The sequence below is a fragment of the Podarcis raffonei genome, chromosome 9, assembly GCF_027172205.1.
Source record: "Podarcis raffonei isolate rPodRaf1 chromosome 9, rPodRaf1.pri, whole genome shotgun sequence".
NCBI classification, from domain to species: Eukaryota; Metazoa; Chordata; class Lepidosauria; order Squamata; family Lacertidae; genus Podarcis; species Podarcis raffonei.
In genome coordinates this window covers 37,088,513-37,104,714 of record NC_070610.1, presented here as the reverse complement: position 1 = coordinate 37,104,714, position 16,202 = coordinate 37,088,513, and the positions used below count along the sequence as shown (strand labels likewise).

Here is a 16,202-nt window from a genome sequence, read left to right as displayed (position 1 = left end):
TCTCCCCTTTGGGTATTTTTAGCAGAACTTCTGTACGTCTGCAAAGCTTGGGGCTCTGCCAAGCCTGCTTCTTCCCCTTTGGTGTGTGCCATTATGGCTACAGCTCTATCCACCCATTCACCTGAATATCAAATAATATTATCCCAAATGCTGTAATGATATTGTGGTGAGTTATTGTATTAGAATGCTTCATATATGTGCATTTACTATATATGAACTATGTGCTTTCCTCATTTTGCCGTCGTGTGCCCCAGCAAGTAGTCACTGCAGTGGAAACCACTTGCTTTTATAGTCAGTACCTCTTAACTTGCATCACACGGGTGTGCGCGTGTGCATTCAAAGATATTTTTCCCCTCTCTAAACAGAGCAGCACTTTACTGAAGTTGTACTTTGTGAGGAATTTCTGAACCTCGATGTAGAACAGGTGTGCAGTTTAATATCCAGTGACAAACTTACAATAGCATCCGAGGAAAAGGTAAGGTCCTTTTCTCCCAGTTTGAAAGCTGCTTTAAAGAATCTTAAGGTCTAATCAGATACAATGGAACCTTCATTCATGTGCCGCATCTACAACAACCTATCTCACAGGGTTATTGTGAGGGTGAAATGGGGAGGAGAACCATGTACGCCACCTTGAGATCTTTGAAAGATAAAGGTGGTATATAAATTTTAATAATAGCAATAATACATTTTATTGGATAAGAAGTCTTCAGATGATGATAACTGGAAAACACCTGCCCCTGGAAAGACTTTTACGTAGGCATTAGGTGAACCTCCCAGGAGTGCAGGAACTCCAAAAGCAAGTTGCTATAATAGAAAATGGCGTTTCCTTCACCACAGATGGTAGCTGCACCCAGAGAAGGGTTTCCTAAAATGAGGGTGGGAAGGGGGAAAACCCAAAAACCTAGTTCCTGGGCTGTTTCATATGGAAGCAGACAAGCCTTCAGGTAACAAGGTCCAAAGTTGAGTAGGTAGGGCTTCAAATTATATGCTTATGTGCCAGCACTTTGGAAATGGACCAGTAGCAGTTTTGGGGCCATCTTGAAAGGTTGCCCTATGCGCAATGCATTATAGTTGGCCAACTTCAAGGCTTTCCTTGAAGTACAGCTAAAGCATCCTACCTAAAAATGAGTATTATACAGTGATAGTGCAGATATTGGAATACACATAGGCCTACAAAGCAAGATCATATGATACTGAATGTGGGCCGAGATGTAGGTTAAGTAGAGCATGTGCTGACTTTCGGCATATGGAGAAGCTGTTCTGATTGTTTTGTTTTTGCCACATGCCCTGTGTGGGTTTCTTCCCTCGGTGAGGGCTGACACGCTACTGCAGCATCACTGTCCAACTCTCTGAGTCTTGGCAGTGGCGCAGTGCTGTCAGCCCACATCTCGGCCTGCTTTTAGAGCTGCATGACTCTTATCCTTTAATTAAATCCTCAGCAGATCTTTTGGTACCCTTGCTGCAAACTGAACTGAACTTCTATTAAGCATCCTCATAGACTGCAGATATATTTAGCACAGTATGGGAATTTTATAGATAATCCTTCTAACTCAAGTGGTAAGCGCTGACAAGATTTGTAACTGGAGACCACTAAAAAACAACACCAAGTTGTTGGCATCCTTGGGGGAATTCTCGTCTTCCGCACACGTGCCCCACATGCCCTATGCCCACCCCCAGAACAACTCGCAGGGAGAGCAGAGGATTAATCATTTCACCTGACAAGGAGAAATGCCTGTGCCGATGAAAGGATCAGCTTAGCACGATGCTGAATTCCACTCCGGCGGCTTGTGAAAACACAAACATTTTAATCGAATAGCTGAACCTCAGTAAGGGCTGGATCCAGACACATCAAAGAAGCGTTTCAGTGAAACGCGTTGTAAACTTTATATGAGAAATCGGGTTGGCAAAAACGGAACTCCAAAGCGCCGTCAGGTGTCACAGTGTTATAATGCATATACAGTGGTACCTCAGGTTACAAACACTTCGGGTTACAGACTCTGCTAACCCGGAAGTAGTACCTTGGGTTAAGAACTTTACCTCAGGATGAGAACAGAAATTGTGCGGCGGCAGCGGGAGGCCCCATTAGCAAAAGGGCGCCTCAGGTTAAGAACAGTTTCAGGTTAAGAATGGACCTCTGGAAGTTCATAACCAGAGGTACCACTGTACAACGCATACGAAGCGCTTTTTCTTTGCCAATGTAGCTGTGTCCAAGGACTGAGGATCCTCAGTAGCCACAGTATTCCTTTAAGGAGGTGAGAATATACTCCATCCTCCTGATGGCTTATGAGAAGCTGAAGGTGATTGGGGAAGAGACGATTGGGGAGGAGAGCAGCCACTTTCAAAAGGAGCAAGATGCTTGGGGTGAGAGAGGGAAGCAGCTTGGGCTTGGTACCCCTTTTTAACCATTTAGAGAGTGAGAAGGCTACTGGCATCTTTAAAAGGATAGGACCTGCTGAGGATAGCTCACAGAGTATGGGCGGCAGCTGTGGCTCCTTTCCTGTGCTACTGACCCCTGATGGAAGGGTGTCTGTTCTCCACGCTCAATTACAGCACTCGCAGAGAAGGGCTTCTTAAGAGAGAATAATATGTGAATCTGCCCTGTTGCCCCACCCCCCAAAAAATGTTCAAAACTCATAGTGTGTCCTTTTGTTACTCAAGGTGTTTGAAGCGGTGATCGCATGGGTCAACCACGACAAAGATGTGCGACAGGAGCTCATGGCACGCCTGATGGAACATGTCCGCCTGCCATTGCTCTCCCGAGAGTATTTGGTTCAGGTAAGTAAAAAGTAAGCATTTGATGTGCACGCCCTCTCTCTTATTCTGTATAACCTTAAGCGTACAGACTTAGCCATAGGAACAGAATATTTACCATTAAGGAGACAGAATCACTTAACTACAGGTAGCACTTCTTGGTTCTACCTTGGTTCTAAGGTTCTACCAATCTGCTCAGCGTTCTGTATCTTGGTAGTTACAACCGGGTCTTTTTTTATCTTGTTTGTGTCGTGCTTTTTGGCGAGTGTGAAACTTTTGAAAATAGTTAATAGTGGAAAGGGTAAGGCTCCGTTAATTTGGAGGAATCACTTCATCAATCTAACTAGCCCCCCCCAAAAAAACCCACAAAAACCTACACCTAAATTTGAAGTGACCTGCCTTAAATGGTTTATCGCTAAGAATCTGAATCTGCAGCTATACTAGAACAATTGTGTACTGGTTTATGCTTTCCTTGATATTTTGTTGAAGGGAATTAATATTTCCTGTTGCCCTAGGAATGTAGGAAACCAGCTTAAATGAAGTCACTTTGGTCCAGCTGGCAGGGCTCTCCAGAGTTTAATAAGGGACAACCCCATCTTTACCTGGAGGTGCCAGGGAGTGAGTTTTGAACCTTCTGCATGTCATGCAGAAGGAAATTGGCAATATTCACCTCATTTTTCCTTGAGCCCATTTGTTTTCATTTCTTTGAATAAGGTACCTTGATCTTGTTCAGAAAAGTACTGAAATGTCTTTGCATAGGACAGAATTCCAAAGCACACATAACAAGTGATACTCAAATTGCTTTTTTTTTTTTGCCAGGGTATACAGCTTCTGTGCTTGTCTCTATATTCTGGTTTCTAGCCTGTAGGCATCCACCCTCTTGAAATGCCTTTTCTTTATAGGGTTCCAAAAATTTTGGAAGCACCGTGCTTACATCTCTTATTGAACAGATCCAAAGGGCTTGTATTTTCTTTCTTAAGAGGGCTGGCATAGGGGTAATCTTGAGATGAACATGCCAACATATTAGTGTGCACCTGTTGCATAGCAGTACTTGTTAAGACTTTTGTCCAAATGTTTAATGCGCAGAGAGTCGAAGAGGAACCGCTTGTTAAAAACAGCAGTGCGTGTAAGGATTACCTCATTGAAGCGATGAAGTACCATTTGTTGCCACTTGAGCAAAGGGCTCTGATGAAGACCACACGAACAAGGCTGCGAACACCAGCCTGCCTTCCAAAAGTAAGACCCGTCACTCTTGGCTACCTGGTTCGCCATTTAGTATTGCATTGCATTATGGGAAGAGAACGTTCAGCAGAGATGTAACAGATGGATTTAATTATGTGGCAGTCTTATTGAAAATACAGTGATTTTGGAGTAATTTAAGACAGTCAAATGGGACACATACACACACACACACACACACCAGTAGGAAGAGGCGCACCACAATCCAGTAAGTGAATTTAGACAATCAATCTAGAACGTCTTTCTTTCATATTTGTTAGTAGGGTTCTGCTTGTTCAAGAATATTGGGGTGCCATGACGTAACTGGCAAGACTGTCATGGTGGTTCAGCAGAGAGACTCTTGTTTTGCCTGTCAAGAGCATCTGCCTTTTTAGTGAGTAGAATGGAGGTATTTGGTTCCATATGTGTCCCATGAATTGTCAAGGTGACCACTTAACAGAAGGAGCAGCGTTATAGATTATAGCAAGACTCTTCTCTCCCCCCCCCCAAAAAAAAACCCTGGTGGCAGCAAAGTTAGACAGTAGGAGTAGGACTATATCTCCTCCTTATTGATCCCTGTGTACTTTGGTGGTGGAACTCTTTCTCCTGACAGTCGCCTTGGCAGATGTAGTCTCCAAAAGAAAAGGGGAATGCAGGAAGTTCAAAGATGCTATTCTGATACATGATGGGTATGCGTAAGTGAATAGTTCCTAAGTTTATTGCTCTAGCCAAAGACCATGACAAACTACTCTGAGACATAGAATAGCAACTTGTATGAAATGATCAATTTTCCGTTGTTGTCTCCATTTATGTGACTAAGCAACAAGGTTGTTTACGATGTGTTTCTTCCTTTGAAGCTGATGGTGGTGGTCGGAGGACAAGCACCCAAAGCTATCCGCAGTGTGGAGTGTTACGATTTTAAGGAAGAACGGTGGCACCAAGTTGCTGAGCTGCCTTCTAGAAGATGCAGAGCAGGTAGCTGCTTAAATTGATAGTGTTGCTTACATAGCTAGGTAACTCCATGCCAACAACTTCCTTTTAAGAAGGATGTTTTTTTTATGTGTGCAGTCTTTAAACAAAAGAGCATACATGGTCTGCAGAGACCAATGCCTGAAATGCAGAACCTTTTCTTTCAGGAGTGGTATACATGAGTGGTCTTGTCTTTGCCGTTGGTGGTTTCAATGGCTCCTTGAGGGTTCGTACGGTGGATTCATATGATCCCGTGAAGGACCAATGGACAAGTGTTGCTAGCATGCAAGACAGAAGAAGCACTTTGGGGGCTGCTGTATTAAACGGACTTTTGTATGCTGTGGGAGGATTTGATGGAAGTACAGGTATAGAGCATTTCATTCATATTGTACTTTGCATTCTTACTTTGAGATGACAGTCTTCTAGATCAGACCTCACCAATTTGGTTCAGATGCTTGGCAGTACAATTCCCATCAGCCCCAGCAAGTCGTTTTGCACTATTAAAATTGTGCTTATAAAAATGAAAACACAACACGCAGTAATTCATCTGAGTGAGACCAGCACTCTCAAGCTCACGGTCATCTCCGTAGCTAATGATAGAAAAGAGTTCATAAGTTCTTAATTCCTGTTAATAGTTCATGGAGAAACGAATGAATAATACCTTCTTTCTTCATAGCTTTGTGTACTGCTTTGTTACAGGTCTATCATCAGTAGAAGCCTATAATATGAAGACTAATGAATGGTTTCATGTAACTCCAATGAACACAAGGAGAAGTAGTGTTGGTGTAGGTGTAGTTGGAGGTAAGGTCTCCTCTTAAGACTAAATTGGTTCTGGTGTCCATGTGACTAATAGCTGTTCCCAAGCTTAACTCCTAAATACACCATATGTTCATAGCAAGCACTTTGCAAAGCAGACTAGTCTTTTCAGTCTAACTCCATCTTCAGATGAAGTATTTATTAGACCCAGGAGTGCCCTCTGCTGTGTTCTCTGTGAATTTTTCCTAACCACCTTAGTACAGTATTTTTATCTTTATTTTATTAATTTTTTGCTTTCCTTGTGCCAAGGAGAAAGTGGCAGTGTGCTGCCTGCTATATTAAGAAATAGCTATAGTAGTCAGATTTTATTGGCCAGCTGAGAAGCTGAATAGTCCTTTTTTTAAAAATGACTGCTCATGTTTTAAAATAAAAATAAAAATCTTGAATTAAATGAATATGATTGAAAGAGAAATGTCTAAAAAAATATTTAAAGAGAAAGTATTTGTTTATTCTGAAATGTACGAATGATTTAAACTGAACCACAACCTATCTGAAGTAGACAGCTCAGATAAGGCTGCCTTGCTTTCGTTCAGCTTCTTCAAAGTGTGAGTCCATCAAACCTCACAAAAAAGGACTTGAGTGGAACCTGACAAGTTCTCTTCAAAATAGACCCTTGTTGAGAAAAGCCCATTTAGCACAAAGCATCAAATGCAAAAAGGTAAAGGTAAAGGTACCCCTGCCCGTACGGGCCAGTCGTGTCCGACTCTAGGGTTGTGCGCCCATCTCACTTAAGAGGCCGGGGGCCAGCGCTGTCCAGAGACACTTCCGGGTCACGTGGCCAGCGTGACGAAGCTGCTCTGGCGAGCCGGCACCAGCGCAACACATGGAAACGCTGTTTACCTTCCCGCTATAAAGCGGTACCTATTTATCTACTTGCACTTAGGGGTGCTTTCAAACTGCTAGGTGGGCAGGAGCTGGGACCGAAAGACGGGAGCTCACCCCACCGTGGGGATTCGAACCGCCGACCATGCGATCAGCAAGCCCTAGGCGCTGAGGTTTTACCCACAGCGCCACCCGCGTCCCTAATATCAAATGCAAACGTCCACGCTAAATGGTTTTGCATTGTTTCAGTTACACAGAGCACATACCTTAACTATTTTATGTGGAAGCTTTCTCATTCAGATCAGTCACCCCTTTTAACACAAAGGCTTCTAGGTTTAATCCTCCATGAAATGCACATCATACAAATCTAATGCAGCCTTCTCCAACCTTGGGCCCACCAGATATTTTTGGGCTCTTTACTTCTATCACCGAGCATGATCAGTGGTCAGGAAAGACAAGAGTTGTGGTCCAAAGCACTTGGGCAACACCAGGTTCGGGAAGGTTGACCTATCATCTACTGGTGTATCTGTATATGCAGAATTTGTTAATCCTCTTTCCAGGTATGCTGTATGCCGTCGGTGGCTATGATGGTGCATCACGTCAGTGCCTTAGTACAGTGGAGTGTTATAACTACAGTTCAAATGAATGGAGCTATGTTGCAGAGATGGGCACTAGACGTAGCGGAGCAGGTGAGTAAACAAACTTAAATGAGAACTCTATGTGTCAAATAGAAAAAAATGCAAGGAATCCCAATTTTTTTTTGGGGGGGGGTTTAAACTAGTCATGGCAGGTACACATATTTTCAAAATCCAAATAGCTGTCTTACTGTTGCTTGAACTTGTTCCTGCACCTCCCTCACACTCATTGCTGCATATGGGACATAATTCATGAACCAGGAAATAATTGCATTTATTGGAATATGAGATGTCTCTCTGATCAGATTTTAGCTTGAATTGCAGGATTGGAGAGGGTCATCTCGCCATTCATGCTTTACCATTCTCAAGGTGGGGTGACAGGTACATTCCAAAGATCAATTGCTATCAGTTTCTTTGGAAGGAACTGACATTGTGAGTTGCAATCAGGAAGTGTTCTCAAGATAATCTTTCTTTGTAGCTAATTTTTAAATTGCTGGTTTAACGCCCCCATTTATTTGTTTTTCAAAGGTTTTTGGTATGATCTAACAGCTACTCACTGAAAAATCTGACTTTGGTTGTTTTGTTTTGTTTTGTTTTTTGTTTTTTGAATCCCGATTTAAGTATTTATGTTGGAAGCTCCCAGCAGCAAACTCTTAAATGCCAGTGGCTTTGAAAAAGCAATTTCTGGTTCAGCATGACTTGAGAAAACATAATTTTGTTTGCATACGTCTGGATTACACCCATTCAGTACTTGGTGTCCAGTTCAATTTGCACCACTGGGCACTGTGGTGGAGTAGATGAGGGCCGGTATGCTGAGCCTGAATCCTTGGAAGATGGGTTGGTGTTTCCTGTGTTCTGAAGATTGACCGGTTGTGTGTGGGGTTGCACTCCCTCTGAAAGAATAGGTTCAGAGCTTGTGGGGTGGGGTGCTCCCAGATCCATCTTTGTTGCTGGAAGCTCAGATATAGCCTCAGTGGCTAGGAGTGTCTTTTGCCAGCAACAGTTAGTCCTCCAACTATGGCTGTTCTTGGACCTGGATAATAATGGTGATGATGATGATTGGTTAAATTTGTATTGAGATTCATGTACTGGTACCGTCAAAAACTCAATTATTGCAGTGCACTCATCCCTTGAGCAGAGGCTGCAGCTGATGCAGAATGCTGTGGCTAGACAGTCGATAGGGTCGGACTATCGGCAGCACATAAACCCGGTGTTCAAGCTTGCATTGGCCGCCTATATGCTACTGGACCAGGTTCAGGGTTCTTGTATTAATTTATAAGGCCCTTAACAACGTGGATCCAGGTACATAATGGACCACCTGATCCATTATATCCCTGCTCAGTCACTGAGGTCTTCAAGGGAGTCACTGTTAGTGGTCCCCCATGGCTTGGATGCACGACTCTTATTACCAAGGAGCCATGCATTCAGTATAGTGGGCCCAGTTTTATTGAACTCTTTTCCAGATCAGACAGGACCCCCCCTCCCTGTTAAGCTTTCAGTGCCTACTGAAAACATTGTTTTATTCCTGCAGACTTTTAAGCTGAATTCTGGTTTTATAGTTTTGACTCACTTTTAGTCTTACTGCTTTGTGTTTCCTGTATGCCACTGAGAGATTGCTGCAACTAAGTGATATACAAATTGAAAAGGGGGGGAAATGGGGTGGGAAGGAGAAAGTAATGATTGGAGGAGCTGTTTCTCCTCCTCTGGCAGATGGATGGGGCTAGATTGCTCTCCCATGATTCTCTTTCCGAGAGGTAGAGAGTGCTTCTCCCAGGGGCCAATGGTTTCCTGACTGGTGGCGAAGGAAGGCAAGGATGTGCCTCACTTCAACTCTGCAGTTTGTTTGCTAGTATAGTGCTTACGCTGCCCTTTTATTCTTGCATGTTATGTTTTTTAGCTTATAGAATCTGTTGCAGGACCCCACAGTATTTCCTTCCTGTAAGCTGCATTAAGGTTTGCAAGACCAAGAACTAGCATAGCATATTGGCTAAAGGTGCAATCCTATGCACACTTGTCTAGGTGTAATTTAGCATAGGATTGCACTGGACAAAGGATTGCACTGTAAGAGAGTCAGCTGTGGGCCAGTATTTCATTAGTTTAAAGTTTGCCCCTTTGATGAACTCAATAGAACCTTCAACAAAGCCACACACAGCTCCAGCAAACCATGTAATATTGGGATAAACAAACTGACCTAAAGGTGGCTGTAAGAGTTGCTGGGGAAAAGTGTGAAGACATTTTTCAAAACTCTCAAATTCTAGGTGCATACTAAGTGTGTGTTCGTGTCTGTGAATGTGTTGGTGCCTATGAACGTATAATGTAATACAGTATTTATGTGACTTTCATTGCATCTGAAATTTTTTGATTCCCACCTCCCACCCCTTGGTACTTTGTTGGTACTTGCTAAAACCCCAGAAGTGGGGATTTATGCTTTTTCTTAATGTTAACTCGTTTTGCTTTCCCCCCCTCCTTTCAGGTGTTGGTGTCTTAAACAACTTATTGTATGCAGTAGGTGGCCATGATGGTCCTTTAGTCAGAAAAAGTGTTGAGGTGTATGATCCCACCATCAATACATGGAAACAGGTGGCAGATATGAACATGTGTAGGAGAAATGCAGGTAAATATTACAGCCTTCAAAGAACTTTTAATATAGCATTGAAAATAGAAATGACACTCGCTTGGGCTTTAATTGCTTCCACATCTACCCCCCAGGCTATTTATCTGATGAGGACCTTGCTTTGAGTAATGAGAAATCTAACATAATTCAGTATATGACACTAACACAGCCACTTTCACCATAGAACTAAATAACAACAGACAAAAATTATGGCAGTTTTGAATTTTGATAAACCACTAGCCTCAAATGCTACATTGGGGGAATACATGGTTGTCCATCTTATCAAATAAATAATTGTGCACTTAGCTTGTCACTTAGAAAGGCCTTAATGCTTCTTTTTTACAACCTCCTGGCACCAAATGTGGCCTGGTAAGCTAAGAAACCAGGCGCTGACACTATTTTTCTGCTTTGTATTAGGGGTTTGTGCTGTCAATGGGCTCTTATATGTAGTTGGAGGAGACGATGGTTCCTGTAACTTGGCAACAGTGGAATATTATAACCCTACAACAGATAAGTGGACCGTGGTATCGTCATGTATGAGTACAGGAAGAAGCTATGCAGGTAATAAAGAATAAGTTAAAAAGGAGGAGTCTTCTCCCTTTTTCTGGAGGTTAATGAAGGGGCAGGTGGACTGCATTATGCTCCCTCAGTGAGCGTGTATTATGTGAATGGATGTAGAAGCTCTTGGAGGCTGGATGGGATATAAATGGAGTTAAACACAGATAGCATCTGTATGTGGTGAAAACCAAGCTCTCATCTTTATATTTGCTCATTTAAAATATGTATATGCAGGGGCGAACGAAGGCGTTGACACCCGGGGCGGGGCATCACTACATAGGGCGCATGTGCAGTGTCGCTACGTATAATGCATGTGCCTTACATAGCAACGCCGCATGTGCACTGTACATAGAGGTTTGCCGGTGCTCCAGCGCTATACGGACAGTGCCGGGATCCCCTGCTCGCAGCTGCAGCCTCGAACGGAGGATCCTTTACATGCGGCTGTAGTGGCGATGGAGGGATCCCACCGCCATCTGTAAGGCGCTTGAGCGGCGCCGGCAGAAACCGCTATGTACAGTGCATGTGCGGTGTCATTGCATAAAGCGCATGCGTGCGACACTGCACACATGCTGTACATAGCAGTTTGCCACTGGCGCCGGGATCCTCTACTCACGGCTCCAGCCGCGAATGGAGGATCCTCCACATGCAGCTGCCGCGGGTTGCCTTCTTGTCACCCCCCCAGACATGGCACCTGGGGTGCACCGCACCACCCCACACACCCCCATTGCGACGCCACTGTGTATATGTCACCTTTTTAAGAGTCAAAGCTTTCTGAGGGCGGCGTCCATAAAAAACAACGTGTAAGACAATTTCATCACAGATAAAATGTGAATAAACCAGAAATAATGAAACAAAATCCATACAAAGAGCATTAGTTATAGATGCTTTTGAACACCTATAGAAATCCACTGAGAGATGTATTAAGGCGATGTTGAGTTAGTTGGCAACCAGATCTATCTCTCTGTTGCCTCTGACTCAGGATAAGCAGTTCAGGTGCTTGTCAGTTGTATGGAGATGGTAGTAGTCTGGATGGGGAGTACTAAACTGAAACTTAATCCAGGCAAAATTCAGGTGCTGCAGGTTCTCAAGTGTAGAATATAGGGAGATGGTCAGTTCTGGAAGGTGTTGCATTCCCCTGGAAGGAAAATGTGCATTTAGGGGGGCAGGACTCCTTGATCCATCACTGTCACTTGAGACACAGTTCGCTTCAATGGCTAGGAATACCTATTTCCAGTTCTGGCTGGTTCGCCAGCTACAGCCCCACTTGGAAGGGGATTCTTTGGCCAAAGCAATGTATGCTTTGATAACTTCCAGGTTAGACTAGCAATATGTTCTTTGTGGGGCTGCCCTTGAAGACTGTTTAGATGATGCAGTTAATGTAGAATGCAGCAGCAAGGCTACTGTTGAGTGTCTAGCCTGACATGTATTATGCTGGCTTTGAAAGATCTGCACTGGTTTCCAATTTGCTAAAGGCTTAAATGACCTGGGCTCCAAATACCTGAAGGAGCACTTCCTACCACATCAGCTTGCCTAAGTGTTGCGATCAGTGTGGGAAGTCATTTTGGCAGTGCAGGCAAAATATGGTTTGAGGGGCGGGGAGACAGGGGAGACTTTCTCTGTGGTGGCTTCCAGGTTGTCGAATGACTTCCTCTCTGAGTTAGTTCACACACCTCTTCACCCAGGTCTTTAGTTGACTAGATGCAAGGCTTTGTTTCAGCTGGAACTCACCGGAACTCAAGTCCAGCACCTCTCAGGTGGGCGCTATTGCCATTCTAAGAGAAGGAGGGAGGTGGTCATGGTGAGTTCCGGCACCTATTTTTCTAGAAAATCACACCGAGTAGATGTCTTCCCTTCTACTTTGCTATGATCTGATGTTCTGTGCTGTTGTTGTTTTTTGGTTGTTGTTGGGGTTGTTTTTTTGGCAACTTTGCCACTGGTGGTTTTCTGATGCTATTTTACAGTTTTAATGTAAATTGTACTCGTTTTTATTTGGTGAATGAAGCGCAATAAATACAGATAGCAAATAAGCAGACATCCAGCCTAGAACTAAAACATAATTATAGCCCAAGACCCACTACAGCAAAAAGCACAGCAAATAAAGCCCCCTTCAGGGAAAATATTTTAGTTTCAGGGGGAAATATGTATGTGAAGCAAAACTCCATAACTCCACTCTAGGATCAGTCCTGCTTTCTAGCCACAGAATCCGGTCACATCTTTATTTTTACACCGCTGTTTTAACACGATAAAGTGAATTACGTAGTTTTAGAACAACCATATAGGAATGTTTCTCTGAATAAGAGTTCAAGTCCTGCTTTCTCTCTCTTTCTGTAGGTGTTACAGTTATTGACAAGCCATTGTGAGTTGGTGCAAAGATTTCTCCCTACCTTGATTATGCAGTAGAAGCAAGCTTTAACAAGTGATGTCGAAGTGATTGAGCATCAAGTCACTTCTTAACTTGTAGCACATTGAGACATGTTAGAAGCTGTGGCCTGCGACAATTAAGGATGAAAATGAAGATTATTCCAGTTTGAAGCAATGTGTAGCATTATTTGATGTAAAGCAGCATCTGACTGAGATGTAGCTGGCTGTGTTGACTACAATTTGGATTTGCTGGGTTTCTGGACAAAATTCCTTAAGGACCAATCATGTGTCTCATGGTTGACTGGATTTTTTTTTTTAAAGTAAAAGATAGTGTTTCCTGGTGTCTTTTTTCCAAAGAAAAAAATATCCATTAACTGCTGGCTTTTGGAGGAATATTGAATCCCAGCTTAGTACTACAAGCTGGCACAAGAATCTGGATGCTTTTATAAATCATCTTTGGTTACATTACTATTGTGTGCATATTTAAGTGTGTGTGTAAGTAGACTTTCTTTATACTTGTTTGGAACTTGATGATACTATTTATACTCTGCACGGAACTTTGAAGTTTGCCAGTACTATGTTGTAAAACAGAGGTGTATATTTTGATATTTACCAATGCTTTAACAAATGCCACAGAAAACATACAATACAATGCTCATGAAACAAGTGTAATGCCAAAATGTTTTAAACTAATGTATTGGTGATCTCTATTTACCAAGATCTCTTTTGTTATGTTTTGATTTATCTCTCTTAACTCTGTCATAAGGGTTAATACTTGGCATGGGCATAATGGCAGGTTTATAATGAATGTATGGAGCTCTGATTTACTTGCATGGCATTTAAAACTTTTCCTGTGTAACTAGCTGCTATGAATTATGTACTTCCTGTATGTGAAAATGTTTGTAAACAAACAATTCCTGGATGCTTTAAATATGACCAAAACTATTGTCATTTTGACTTCTTTTCTTTTAATAAAACTTTGCATATTTGTTTTTCCTAAAGTTTGGGACTTCTATTTAATGTAAAAGTGATGAAATAATTTCCCTCTTCAACAAGACAGGTATTTTTTGTTTCATAACTGTCTGGGAAGACAGATTGGATGAACTGAGTATGTTTTGCTTGGAGCAAAAGAACCATGCTGACCATTCTTCAGGATGAGAACAGAAATCGCGCGGTGGCGGCACGGCGGCAGCAGGAGGCCCCATTAGCTAAAGTGGTACCTCAGGTTAAGAACAGTTTCAGGTTAATGTCAGAGAAGAGTTAGAGTTAGAAGTTTCCAGTTTCCCAGAGGGAGAAAGCTTTCCCCAAGGGGGGGAGGAGAGCAGTGAATCAAATAGAAGAGATGTTCCCAGGAAAGGCAAGGGTTAAGTTCTAGCTCAGATTCGGAGGAGGGGAGATACAAGCCAGCTCTAGCCAGGAGGTTAGAAAAAAGAGCAGGAAAACGAAGGGCGGACATTTTGAGAGTGGCTGGTCATGGAGAAGCAGAGCTCAGAAGGTATCTGAAAGAAGTGACTCTGAGGAAGAATAGTTAAGAACCGTTTATAAGATTGTTTTGTTGATACACAATAAAAGTTATAAAAGAACAAGAAGCGTTTGTGTGGTGATCTGAAGAGGACAACGACCAGTCCTGACAGTTAAGAACAGCTCTCCAGAATGAATTAAGTTCTTAACCCAAGGTACCACTGTATTTTGAACATTAGGAACTTCTGACTAAGAGCAAGGGAGTGCTACAACAAGCTGTCTAGGAATGTTGTGTATATATCAGGGGGAAAGGATAAAATTGGTATTTGATTAAGATGTTTTTATATAAGACGGTAGGGAAGAATGTTGAAGCAGTATGGTAGATTTTTGTACATTCCAATGTTTATTACTTGATCAGACCCAAAGGTGTCTAGCCCTTACTGCACTCTTTCCTACAATGGTCAGCCACATGCATATGGGGACCTCACAAACAGGAAAGGGTATAAATAGGGAGACAAAATGCAAAATATAACAGGACTCCTAAACCTTTAAGTTGTGTAGAAATGGACATGGACATGTCAGAGAGCTGCTCCATCTGAAATCTTGGCCATGTGAAACAGCTGCACATGAAGGTTCTGGGTTGCTACCATGCCTGATGACTAGTGATAACCACATTCCACACCAGACAAAAAATTTTTTGGAAGAAATGTTGTGTTAAAAGGAAAAGTGCTCACTACTTGATATACTAGTTATTGCAGTCTGTAACTTAAGCATATGTTATATGAAATAATGGCTCCTCTTTAGCCTGATTCTTAGAGGGAGGTAAACTGTCTGGGCTGTACCACTTACAAGCTCATGTTTGAATGTTTCTCCTTATCCACGTGCAGGTCCACCCTTCAGAGAAAACTAGATGTCTGAGAAAAGGCTAGTCCCTTAAGAGCACTCCAAACGAGTGTGTTCTTTCCTTTTAAAATCAAGAAGCATTCTGTCACTGTCAAACTGGTTTCTCGAGTGAAATACCTCTGAGCTGTTTACCACATCACTGAACTGCATTATGAGGATGGGATGGTGTTAACTCTTCAGTGACAACACACTTGGGACACGTTTCTGGCAGGGAAGCTTAAAAGTAGCAGTGGTCTGTCTAGTTTATGTCAATGGGTGCAAAATGTGGCTGCCAGAGTTTTGACTTATACAACCAATATGAATCAGAGTACAGTGGTACCTCTGGTTAAGTACTTACGGTAATTTGTTCCGGAGTCCGTTCTTAACCTGAAGCACCACTTTAGCTAATGGGGCCTCCCGCTGCTGCCGCGCCATCGCGCAATTTCTGTTCTCATCCTGAAGCAAAGTTCTTAACCCGAGGTAATATTTCTGGGTTAGTGGAGTCTGTAACCTGAAGCATATGTAACCCGAGGTACCACTGTACATCAACCTTTAGACAACTGCATTGGCCATCTATTCATTTCCCAGCCTAAGTCAAGGCTGCACCTTTGTAGCCTTAAATGGCTGTGCATCTTTACACACTTAAATAGCTTGCAACTCAAATATCTAAAACACGGCACCTTCTCTGAGAGCTTGTGACTCAAATACATGAAATACTGAACCTATCTGTGTTCCAAGATCAGCAGAGGGAATCTTTTTATGTTATCTGTTAGAGACTAATTAAGTGGTGGTGCAAACTTCCCCAGCATGGCATCCTTGTTTGTGGAGTGCTTTCTCCCTACAACTATATAAGGGACAAACACTTTGTGAGAGAGGAGACTTTTTTTACTGACTTTTGTGGGTTTTAATGAGTGTTTCACCCGTCTGTTTTTAGTTCTCAGCCCGACAGTGTGTTGTTTATAAACTGATTTTTAAGATTGCAATATGTTACATCACACCCAACCCTGGCAATAATGAAGGGCAGGTTGTACCTTTTAAAATATATATATCAATGCCAGTTGCTGGCCTCACTGTTTGCATGTGGAAGATACCAGTAGATTCCTGGCATAAAGCAG

The 16,202-nt window shown here is 42.6% G+C and overlaps 1 protein-coding gene across 3 annotated transcripts in view; it reads left to right on the top strand.

Moving 5' to 3' along the window:
* Positions 1–13,745, top strand: part of KLHL2 (kelch like family member 2) — a 37,384-nt gene extending 23,639 nt beyond the window's left edge. For 2 of the 3 annotated variants that reach the window (XM_053402923.1, XM_053402921.1), the window contains 10 exons: positions 366–475; positions 2,659–2,775; positions 3,838–3,987; positions 4,827–4,944; positions 5,091–5,303; positions 5,638–5,739; positions 7,137–7,265; positions 9,685–9,825; positions 10,243–10,386; positions 12,715–13,745. In XM_053402923.1, the coding sequence (XP_053258898.1) occupies positions 366–475; positions 2,659–2,775; positions 3,838–3,987; positions 4,827–4,944; positions 5,091–5,303; positions 5,638–5,739; positions 7,137–7,265; positions 9,685–9,825; positions 10,243–10,386; positions 12,715–12,743 (1,253 nt within the window). In that variant the 3' untranslated portion in view covers positions 12,744–13,745. The remainder of the gene's footprint in view (positions 1–365; positions 476–2,658; positions 2,776–3,837; positions 3,988–4,826; positions 4,945–5,090; positions 5,304–5,637; positions 5,740–7,136; positions 7,266–9,684; positions 9,826–10,242; positions 10,387–12,714) is intronic. The other variant, XM_053402922.1, reaches the window with a different exon arrangement.
* The last annotated feature ends 2,457 nt before the right edge of the window (positions 13,746–16,202 follow it).